At 36.6% G+C, this 12,393-nt stretch overlaps 1 protein-coding gene across 5 annotated transcripts in view; it reads right to left on the bottom strand.

The window, feature by feature from the left end:
* The window catches only part of LOC149791595 (sialin-like), an 83,538-nt gene that overhangs the window by 32,823 nt on the left and 38,322 nt on the right, over positions 1 to 12,393 (bottom strand). For all 5 annotated transcript variants that reach the window (XM_089970147.1, XM_089970146.1, XM_089970145.1 and 2 more), the window contains 4 exons: positions 10,034 to 10,267; positions 6,652 to 6,739; positions 4,599 to 4,694; positions 347 to 498 (listed from right to left, as the gene is read on the bottom strand). In XM_089970147.1, coding sequence (XP_089826273.1) covers positions 347 to 498; positions 4,599 to 4,694; positions 6,652 to 6,739; positions 10,034 to 10,267 — 570 coding nt within the window. The remainder of the gene's footprint in view (positions 1 to 346; positions 499 to 4,598; positions 4,695 to 6,651; positions 6,740 to 10,033; positions 10,268 to 12,393) is intronic.

Raw genomic sequence — 12,393 nt, 5'->3', positions numbered from 1 at the left:
AATATTGTCAATTATGCCAATTATCAGTATAAGTATTGTCAAAAATGTCAGTTATCAGTTTTAGAATTGTCAGTAGTGTCAATTATCAGTATTAATATTGTAAATAATTTCAATGATCAGTACCATCCTAGCAAATTCAATATCTTTTGTGCATTTTAAATCCTTATTCTAATCTAACTAAAATTTCATTCAACTGAATAAACCTCTTTCACTTGATCAATGTGACACACTTCCACAAAGCACACACAATCTTCATAGCATACATGAAATTGTTTTCTCCAGTTTTCTTAGAATATCTTCAAGGTATTAGAGCATTTGCAATTTGTTTTATCTTTCTAACACTCACCCGTTTTTTTGTTCTCTCCTCATCAGTCATCTCATGCATTCCAAGACTCTGCTCAATGTACTGCTTTTCTATTGGCTTTATCCGTGGCATCTCTGCGGGAGTATTGCGTGCAAAAAATACAAAAAACAGAGACCACAGGAACCCCAAACCACCTGTACAGAAAAAAAGGAAAAAGTGTAATCTTGACTAAGAAGTATGATGCAAATGGATACATAAAAAATATTTATCTAAACACACAGATTATAGCAAATGCTTCATGTCACATTTGCAAACACAGGCGAGAAAATTTTATTATATAAATAACATTTCTTTATCATGCTGCAAAAAAGTGATATTAGAAGATGGTCAACTAAGCCAAACAAAACTGGACAACAGGTGAAAGTTATTACAACCACTTCTAACAAGAGTCCCTCAAAAGGGATGTCCAAAAATGAATTTCCATCAATTCAAGATAGGACTTTTCTTGCTACTTAACTGCCAAGTGTTGAAATCATATCTGATATTCCTGAGTGATACAATTTTCAAATTAGCCACTGTGGCAGCCATACTGAATGTTAAGATTGGTGCCATTTTCATTTACGACACAACCAGACACCATAGCAGTCCTACCAAGAATGGATATCTAGCATCACAATTTTTATTTAAGACTAACTATACCTTGGGATGAATGTGAGTGTAAAGTTTCATAACAATCCTGCAGGTAGTTTAGTGATATTGGATGGATGATGTCAGACATCAAGTAACAGTCAAAAGACAACAGGCTATCCCATAAGCTCCTCTGATCTAGAATAATGAACTCATTGATAATGAAAAGAAATTTTCATAGTTTTTACAAAAATGTGACTGTCCATGGTCACTAATTTCTTACTGCTAAACATGTTTTGAAAGACCATCCCTTTTTTCAAACCAAAATTTACCTCTTGAAACATGTTTTGTTAGAGGCAATTCCAATATGGCACATGTATATGTCAATGAAAAATATGACTGTTAATAACAGGTGTTCTTCAAAAAAAATACTGGTCTTTTCCTTTATTTCAAGTTTTACATTAATTAATAAGCTTATTAATAAGTTGTTTTCCAAGCATTACTAACTTTCACAATGTCAAAGTAATGTTTGAAGTCATTAATTACTTTGATTTACCACATATACCAGAATACAAGCCAAATCCAACTGTAAACATCACAGATCTAAATTGACCATTACATAAAATGCTGGTGGATCAAGATCTATGTTGCCAGTGCTGCAAACTGGCAGATGTAGGCATCTGCCCAAAGTGAAACTGAAAAAGGGGGACCAATTTAGTGTTAAGGGGGCAATTTTTTTCTAGTAAAATTGACTTCTTCAATAATACTTACCAGATTATAATACCTTGCAAATCCATCCTTCCCATGCTAAACTCTTTTAGCTACCAAGCTAAAAGTTATCTGCCAACAACGGTGGCAGCTACAGAGTGATCTCCAACTGACACAGGGATTTGCGCTAAATTCCATGAATACTTCAGACAAGATAAGTGGAAGGCATACTCTCTTTATGGATGTAACTGCAGAGAGGCTATATGTGTATTATGATCAGGTAAGTATTATCAAAAAACATTTAACAAGAAAAAAAATTTTCCCTAAAATACGTTACCTAATCATAATACCTTAGGAGAATTGGTACGAGGTGGAGGGAGATACTTCCCTTTACCCCAGAGAGAATATATATGTAGTCCCTAAGGCATGTGAGGCAACTTCTATATAACATAACTGGAGAATAGAAACCTTATGTTGAAGAGTGACTTCAAAAAGGGAAAAATTTCAGAAACACTATACAGGTTAAACTGAACCATGAAAATGCCTGTATAACCTGGGTTCATGAAACTGGACAAGGCTTGATCTTCCTGTGGCTGATACTGTATGATCGATTGTGGTTGTGACCCATTACGATCAGATGTATATGGCAGAGTCCAGTCATGATGGAACAGGACCCTCTTGGTTGGCATGATATTGTCCAGTTCTTGAGATTGGGATAGGGTATGGGTTATTGATCCACATAGCCAATCCATAATTCTAAACAGTAACTGAGACTGTTTGCTTGCACATTATCTCGCAAGTGATATGGTGCTGAAGTGTGCAAACTGATATGTCCTCATCCCTATTCCTTTAGTACCAAGAATACAGCTGCCCAGTGCAAGTCTAACATGTTACTCAGCTGGAGTAAGCTACTCATGTAGAGTAGTTGTCAGTCAGATCATGGTCTATAAGACAGATAATATATACATATGAAGTGGGGCACACATCCTGCTTAATGAACTTAGTAGTGTCTGTGCTGAGATACATACAAATGATAATTGCAAGTAAAATGACACACATAGCTAACAATTCAGGTAGAGTATTGGAGTGTTGATATTAACCCATTACTTCATGTTGGATGCCTCTATCCCATAAGTGCCTCTATCCCATAAGTTCCATTCTCATGGAAGTGCCTTTGGACACCTCTATCCAATTAGCATGGAATCGAATTTGGATGCCTCTATGCCATTCTCATGGAAGCTGTAAACATCAGCCATTTTGATATCCCCCTATTAAGTACTATATTCATTGATTAGAATAACCATTATGTCAGATCTCGTGGTGGCTATTTAAGCTCTAGTTGTAATCTGCTATTTAAAGTAACTGGGTCAGATTTTCCATTCTCCAAAATGGAGGCCATGGATTTTGTTCAGTACTTTGAGTTTCCTTAGAATCACGACTATGAAAGCTTCAATAAATTAGGTATAGGCTCTGATTCAGATGATTTAGTGATGTAGACAAGGGCAGAGAACTTGTAAATTTCCAGTATGAGAAATGACAGCTATGGTTGGTCACATGGCTTCATTAGCTTGATGGTGAACGAGTTCTGTCAAGATTTTAAACCAAGTAAAAAATTCTTCAGTACAAAAAAACAGCTATAACAAGCAGATTTAAATCTTAATATACATAATAGATTGTACATATAAAGTTAAAATCACCAAAACGTCGCTTACAGTAACTATGAAGTAGACACTATGACTAAAGAATGCATAGAAAACTTACCTGTATGTATCCAACATTGACAGAAACATACAGCAATATAATTGAGCTTTCTATAGTACACACCATACATACACATAACAAGGCACTGAAATGTCATTATTGATACTTATAAAGTGGATGATGTAATATTAATTGAAAGACAATATTACCTGTAGGAAAGGCCAAATGACTGCATATACAGGTAAAATCAGTAGAGTGCCACGGATGTAACTATGAAATGCACATTAAGACTAGATTAATATAGAAAATATCTTATGTATCCAACAATATCAGAAATTATACATCGATATTATACAATTTTCTGTATCATACACTAGACCTGCATCAATTTAAATACAGTTATAGCAATGTGAGAGGTGCAATCACAACCCATGCAGGTATGTACCAAGGCCATCTGTGTGAGGACATGAACAGTGAATACATTGAAATACTTAGAAACATTGTTGTCATAGAGATAAGGAACATAAAAGTTTGAAAATTTAAAAATGGAGGATACTTCACATCAAAAAGAACAACTTGCTTGAATGTATGACATGTCCAAATTACTTGCATGTGGATTGATAGGCCTCTCTGTATGTAGAGTGTGCTACTCAACATGAGCAAAGAAGCAACTGAATTATTCAGGAATTTGGCACCAATCCCTGTATCAAGGAGAGATCATTCTAACTGCCACCTAGATGGGCAGACAACCTTTAGCTTTAAGGTTTTAGCGTGGAAGGACAGGATTTGCAAGACAGTAATAGTTCTTCTATGGTCTTATGATTGAGTAATGTATTTTGAAGAAGAAACAAAACAAACTTCAACTGATATAAACAGAGTAACAGCATTTATAACAAGAGAATTAAATGGATATCATGTGTTCTGTATATTACCGATTCAAATACAGCAAGTACAATAAGTGTATCAAATGCATATCATGTATTCTGTGAGTGCATTGTGCAGACAGTTTGTAGCTTGGCACAATGGTAGCACAAAATAATTATTCCATGATAAATGATGCCCACCACAGGACATTTTGATAAAGTGACACTCAAAAGAGTGAGACTACACAGTAATATGTCTCTGAAAGCAGACAATAAGTATCAAAGGAAATGATTATGGATAACGGCTTGTTTAGCGATGATTGAGTATCTGTCTAGATTTAGGCAGCTGTACCTTCTTCCCTCCTGTCCCGTAGCAAGGAAACAGACAAGCTTACCTATTACGTAAAATACGGATGGCCATCCTCCATCAAATCCATAGGCACATAAAAATCCAGCTATAGGGAAGGTCAAGGCATTTCCTAATTGGCAACCTACAAAATATAACAGGACAAAAATACATGAAAGAATAACTGTACAACAGTTTTAATACCATATTTATATGATATAATAAACACAATTTTCATAACCCAAGTTTAAAATAATTCTGGGCAAACTTTAAGAAAGCTTACTTGGATAACAAGCCCAATTTCAACTTTACATAATATTAGCAAGGTCAGCAGCTCCTACCCCACCGACTTAGCACAAATGACTAGTTGATAGTGTAAGAATTCTATCAAAGCCCATGCCTGATGACACCCCTCCCCAACTTTACAAAAGTATGACAACTTTTTAACTTACTGTATATACTCATCTACAAGTCAATCCCAACTAAAAAATTGCACAGACTCAGGTCTGCCATTACATTATGCATTTTCTTTAGAGTAATCAGTAGAATAAACAATACTGACCCTGATCTGCTGGTAAATTATGCAATGGTAGGTCAGTCTATGTTGTCAGCAGTTGGATTCACTTATAACAGTAAGATTCATAAAGAGATAAACTGACCTACCCAATCCATGTTTCTAAATATTAACATGGTGGACCTATAGGATTTAACAGTATAATTTTTTTTGTAAAAGACGGACATTTATACAATAAGAACACAGTGTATAGATTCTGACTTGTTTCCTTATGGTTCTTTTTGCTAGTTAATATTTAAAAGTGTTATAAATACAAAAAAGATTGTTTTGAATCACCAACTGCTAAAAAATTTATTAGCTCTCAGATATAGAATATCTTCCTGAAAATGAGAATACAGCTGATGTCTTTTTAGACAGGTACTAAACACCATATACACTCATTTTAAGTCAAGTTTAACAACAACCAACACAGACCCTGATCTGCCACTGCATAATGCACATGCAGAACATGGTCTATATTTTGGTTTGACCGATTACTCCTGCAAAGACCCAAACTGTGCAGCTTCGAGTCTGTGTTGTTTTAACAATTGGACTCAACTTATAAGTTAGTATTTAGGGTACTGCATATGCATATCCCAATCTCTCTCCCTAGCTCCATGGGTTATTCTTTGGTGACCGGGGGGGGGGGAACTTTTACTACATATGGGACTAAACTGAAATTTCTAAAGTGGTAATGGATGCAAATGGAGTTTACAGTGTCTCCAACAGGGTTACTACATTAGATTCAAGATAAATAATGACCTGAATTACCAAGCTAACAGCATTTTTATAAAGAACATATTGACGACATATTTCTTAATGTTTAAAGTTTAGCGTCTTCTTAATAGATACTTTAGTACCACTGTAAAGCACATAAGCAGCCATCAATATAGTGATTAGTGGTACTCACTATGAAGTATCTCAATACAACACTGTCCCATATAACACAGGTACAGTCATGGATCCAATTATGCTAGCTGAATTACATTTTTACACATATTGCTTCTCCAGTATAACATGTTGTTGTTGTTGTTGTTGTAGGGTTTAACGCCATTTTTCAGCACACAATAGGCTATACATGGCGGCCAGTATTAATGGTGGAGGAAGAACCTGGGAAATGCCCGGAAAGAACCACCGACCCTCGAGAAGCTACTGGCAAGCTTTCTCACATACCCACACTGGCCGAATCCGAGACTCGAAATCATGCAGACAGAGGTGAGATGGCAGTGATCCGTAACAGAGAGCGCTTTAGACCACTCGGCTACTCTGGGCCCCCCAGTATAACATGACCTCACCTATATCACAGTACACTTTTATGGCTCCTCTGTACAGTGTTATGAGTTACCAATATATTACATTATGTTTGTGTACTCAAATGTAAAAAAGAATTGCATAACATTATATGCACTCCAATTTTCAGAGAAGCATGCAAACAAACTCTTTCTTGCATAATTCCATATACGAATTAAAAATTGAAATACCTTGCAAATATTCAAATGAGCAACAACTATAGACCAACATGGACTCAAAAGGAATCAGAAAAGCTTACCCCCAAAGGCAAATCCAACAAGGCGGGATCTTTCATGGGGTGGTGACCACTTGGCCCATAGAGTCTGGGCACCCGAGTACATTACAGCCTGTAGGGCAAAGAAAATTTGGCCATTAGAAGTCCATCTTTAGAACATGATTTGCAGTGAATATGGATTTTTATTACTTGCACAAGTATTGATAGAGAAAGACATTTGCATAATATGTCAAGCAATAAATTTTAATGTCTATGCAAAACTGGTCTAGTCTGTACTAGTATATATTTATTGAGGGCAGTTCAATGTGACACCATGCACATGTACCCTTTTATGGCTTGCATTGTGTTAAAAAAACATCTAAAGTGTCACTCTAAGGATTCATTTTTTGAATAGGGTTAGATTTGTAAAGAAGAATTTCCCAGGTTTTCCTCACTGGTTGTTCTGGCTATTTAAAAAAGACCTTGTATATCTTAGGTATTGCTCAAAGAACTTTTAATTTCCTTTATTTTGGTGTGTGTGTGTGTGGTTTGGATTTTTAACATAGCTTTAAAAAAATTTCAGTCATATTGCTACGATGTCTGCAGTGTGACAGTTTAGAGTGATGTCTAGCAGTGGGGCATCATGCGGCAGACAGGTAGCATGTATCACCCAGTCACATTATCCCGACACCAAGCCGACCAGTCCTAACACTAACCTCTTAATGCTGAGCGCCAAGCTAGGTAGCTGTTAGTACCATTTTTGTAAGTCTTTGGTATGACTTGGCTGGGGATCGAACCCACGACCTCCCGCATCCTTATTTTGGTGTATGACTGATGTGTGTAATATGGGTTATAGAGTATACAGCTTGGCTTTACTTCAGAAAAAACACTGCTAGCTCTACTTTATACATATGGTGATTCATTTATTGCACTTTCAGAAGATGGTATTGTCTAGTCTGGCAAAATTAATTTTCCCTATTTTAAAAACCGCTAAAAATAGCGTACTTTACACTAATACAGGTTGATCTTTTGAGCACAAGGAGCAGTCATTTTAGTTAGCTGTGTGCTTAGATCATGTACCAAAAATACAATATCTGAAGAAATTTCAGCCAAAGTACATGAATGTAAACTTCACCTTACACCTGGCACTCTATCAGATATCAGATAATATCTGTAGAGTACCCCCATATGTCAGTAGAAGCTCCCAACATGAATGACCGAATGACCTCCACATACAAAAATGAAAATGTACCAGTCTGACAGAAGCAATAAGGGCTGTTCCATTTAAACAAAGACGGTACCCTGGGAAGGCAGATTTTAAAAATATATGCCCGGGTAATTTGTTTCACAGAGCTAATGTGAAAATGCTACAAAACTTTTAAATTGCATTTACAGGTGAGTACCCACATTAAAAGTACCTTCCCTGGGTCCCATGTATGTTTTACTGGAGCATCCTTAATAATACTTTAGCATTTCAGATATATTTTCAATTAAGGTCTTCAGTTTGATGCTTGTCATGGGTTTCCATTCATGCCGAAATTAAGGATCACTTCAAAATCTTAACAGTGTGGCAAATATGTCATTATGAAGTTTCTAACCAGGCTGTATGAATTTATGACCATGCACAGATATGAACAGAAATCTAAGTTATACATAAAAATATATGTGACTTTGGTCCATACTGTAAATTACACACTAAACTTATCCCACTATAAACCCATACTTGATGACAAGCTAACTCACATTTCTAAACATTTTGTCAAATAGCTATCTTTATTTGATTACAAACTTGCACATATGTTTTGAAATATGTAGTTAGCTGGCCCCAGAAGCTTATCACTGAGGAACTATTGCTTTGGCTTCTTTCCTAGCCAAAGGTCACTGTCCACTTCATACTACAATGACCCTTGGCACATTTAGCTGAAAACTGTGTTTTGAACAAATGCCCTCTTGTGGATGACAGAGTTACCACCTGTTGCAAGCGAAATCAACTGACCAATTAGAAAGCTTGTTACATAACACAAACACACACACACACACATATATATATACACACACACACACTTTCAACTGGTGAAATGTACAACTTACATATAACATGTGTCATTGTCTATGGATGCTATTATGATTATTTCAGCTAGGTATATGTAACAAGCATTCTGATTGGAGCAATTTCTTTCAGCTGCATTCAAGCAGGCAGTAGAGCTGTGGACACTGTTTTGGCTAGTTAAAACATGGCATGAATTGATGCCATTCAATATTCTAAATGCAAATGCATTGTGAATATGTATGACATTGTAAATTTTATCACACAACATTTCATAAACCCATTATGTGCCTTTCTATATGCAGGCTTGTTTAATTTATGCTAAATCATCACAAATCATGAAATGACATTGTGGCACTATACCAAGCATACAAATGCATTTTTTAATAGACATTTCAATACTTTTCTTAAGATATGTTCAATAAAATTATTTTCATCTGGTGATAAAGTTATGCTGTATTATCTGTTGTTTTAACACATTTCATTTTCATTCCATACATTCTTGCTTAAAAGTCCAGTCCAACAATAAACAACATAGTATGCTGATAGATCATGGTCTTTGTTGCAGTGATTACAAAGCGCACAGACCTAGATCTACCAGTACATTATCAGACAGCAGATCTGTGTCTGTGCAGCACACAGCTGACTAGACTTTTAAGTGAATACATACTGTAAACTCTCGATCCATACAAATACTAAATATTTCTGGGACTTCATTTTCAGAGAACTTTTGGTGCTTAAGATTCTTAGCTTAAAAAAATGAATATTATTACTATAATAATTTATGAGTTTAAAAAAATAACCAATTAAAAGTGTTCATAAATAAATGTGCAATTAAATGTGCATGTACATAATGAATGTACAAATTAAAGTACATAAAAACATGCACAATTAAAAGTGTACATAAATAAATGATGCACAGTACAGTATTGCCACACGTTCTCTTACATAAAATCAGGGGTTTTATTTTGAGGTGCAAGATCACTATAGCATGCCACTGCACTCATTAAATTGCTTCCAGGAGAACAATCCATCACTCTCCCCAATCTTACTGTTCAAAACAAAGTTTTCTAAGCAAATTTCTCAGTTTTGTCCCAGATTCTGCCTTTCCCAAATACTGATACATTTACAGGTTCCACCATTTTGATATATGGAATCGTGTGTCAAAAACGTTGATGTGCAGTAACTGACGATGTGAAAGTGTAAATATTCAAGTAGAGTGAATAATTCTCCTCAACACTACCAGGCGCGCTCCTCCTCGCAGCTCTCCTGCATTTTACAAAACACAAGCCCTGTAAAATATTGAACAACAAAAGCAAAATTTCACTGATATCATTAATTTTGAAGTAAACATGCATGTAAAATTTTCCACTGATTTACCTCTCCAATTCCAATTAACACCCTGCCAATCAGCAGCAGATATGGACTCCCACGAGCAAATAATGGACAAAGAATGGTCAATATGCCCACAGGTATCATCCCACAGGAAATGACAAGTCTTGCACCAAACACGTCACTCAGGTACCCACCAGGTATTTGCATTACAGTGTAGCCCCAGAAAAAAGCTCCCAAAATAAATCCTTGTAGTTTCTTATCCCACACAAATTCTGCATCCTGCAAGATATAATAATAATAATAATAATAAGAAAAATAAGAAGAAGAATGCAATGGTTCAGCATCAGAAATCACAATTCTTTTTTTAAAGCTTATTTTTACTGCAAATTCCAAACTCCTTTATGCCCCATTATGAGTAACTTGTGTTTGTGTGTCTTTCTCTGATGATTACATATATAACATTTCCTAATAAAATATTTAACAAATTCATTTTAATTGCAATTTTTTTTTTTTACAGCTCATCCTTTGATCCCTTCCCCACTATCCCTGGGGTGGAAGCCAAGGATGACATCCTCTTCACTGATGTTTACCAGTCGGGCAACATAACTACAAAATGCTTCATTAAATTTTACCTAGTGGTCAAGAAGTTGTCACAATGGACAGATAGCACTGGTCAACAGTGAAATCATTACTGACTTGAAAAGGCCCTAATCTGTAGTATTTTGGTGTGCCGAACACGAATATAACCGTGAAAAATTTGTATTGGCTCTCGTTTTGAAGATATTCATATACCTCATTTTCTATGTTTCACTGTGTAAATTTCTCCAGTAGGACTGCAGCAACATCCGGAATAATGATGTAACATTGCATAATACCATCATGCTCACATCATCCACAGTTGATTGCATCATTTTCTGATGCAATGCAATACTAATGCCATGCGGCTGCTGAAGTAAGTTGACGTCAGCAGTGTACTATACATGTGTAGGCCTATTATACTAATGCCAGGCGGCTGCTGAAGCTGACGTAAGCAGTGTACTATATAAAGCCCAATCAGATAGGTTCAGCATTTAAAATATTTTAGACGTTGTGCGAGACAGTTCAAGCTACTGTTACATAAAACTTATTATTTTATCCATTTACGTACAATAAAGAACAGTAATGCCTCGAAAGTGTGTTAATACCGCGGACAATTTTTGCTATATTTGTGGGGAAGTGACATTTGCCAACCAGAAAAAAAGTATCAATTCTCAAGTGAAGAAGGCATATCATCTTTACTTCGGATGCAAGGTTGGTGACCAAGACAAGCCTTGGGCTCCGCATATATGCTGTGCTACATGTACAACACAGCTTTCACAGTGGTTGAATTGCAAAAGGTCATCAATGCCGTTTGCAGTCCCAATGGTGTGGAGAGAGCCAAGCAACCACCTAAATGACTGTTACTTCTGCTTGGTTCCTCCTCTTTCCGGCGGAATAACGAAGCGAAAGAAGTCGAGAATAGTCTACCCAAACATTCCGTCTGCATTGAGACCAGTTCCACATGGTGAGGGACTTCCTATTCCAGAACCTCCAGCAGAATATTCTCTTGATTCATCTGACGAAGACAAAGGTGAGTCGACCTGTTCTTCTCCTGGTCCATCAGCATGCAGTGATCCAGATTTTCACTGTGGTGCATCATCAACCCCACACAGAATAACACAGGAAGAACTAAATGACCTGATTCGTGATTTGGACTTATCAAAGAACAAGGCAGAATTGCTAGGATCAAGACTCCAACAATGGAATCTTCTAGAAGAAGATGTCACAATTACTGCATATCGAAAGCGCCACCAGCAATTGGAGCCTTTCTTCAGAAAGGAAAGTAATCTGATATTCTGTTCCGATATTGAGGGCCTCATGAATGCTTTAAAAATCACTCATGACCCACAAGAATGGAGACTATTTGTGGACTCTTCGAAACTGAGTCTCAAGGCTGTGCTTTTGCACAATGGAAACATTCTTCCATCTATTCCAGTAGCGTATGCTGTCCACATGAAAGAGACATACGATAACTTAAGGCAGCTACTGAATTCCATTGAGTATAACAAGTACAGCTGGCACCTCTGTGGTGATTTGAAGGTAGTTGCCCTTTTAATGGGACTGCAGCAAGGATATACAAAATACATGTGTTTCTTATGCGAGTGGGATAGCCGAGCAAGGGAAATGCACTACATGAGGAAGGAATGGACTCACAGGCAGAATGTAGCCATTGGAGAGAAGAATATCCAACACCCAGCTCTGGTTGAGGCTCAGAAAATCTTGCTACCACCCCTTCACATCAAACTAGGTTTGATGAAGAACTTCGTGAAAGCCATTGACCGGACTTTGCCAGCATTCCGATACCTGCATGAAAAATTCCCTCGACT

Source organism: Sinohyriopsis cumingii, chromosome 9 (genome assembly GCF_028554795.1).
Source record: "Sinohyriopsis cumingii isolate HCF-2022 chromosome 9, ASM2855479v2, whole genome shotgun sequence".
Taxonomy (NCBI): domain Eukaryota; kingdom Metazoa; phylum Mollusca; class Bivalvia; order Unionida; family Unionidae; genus Sinohyriopsis; species Sinohyriopsis cumingii.
The sequence above is the reverse complement of the archived record's forward strand: the minus strand, read 5'-3'. Positions and strand labels throughout refer to the sequence as shown.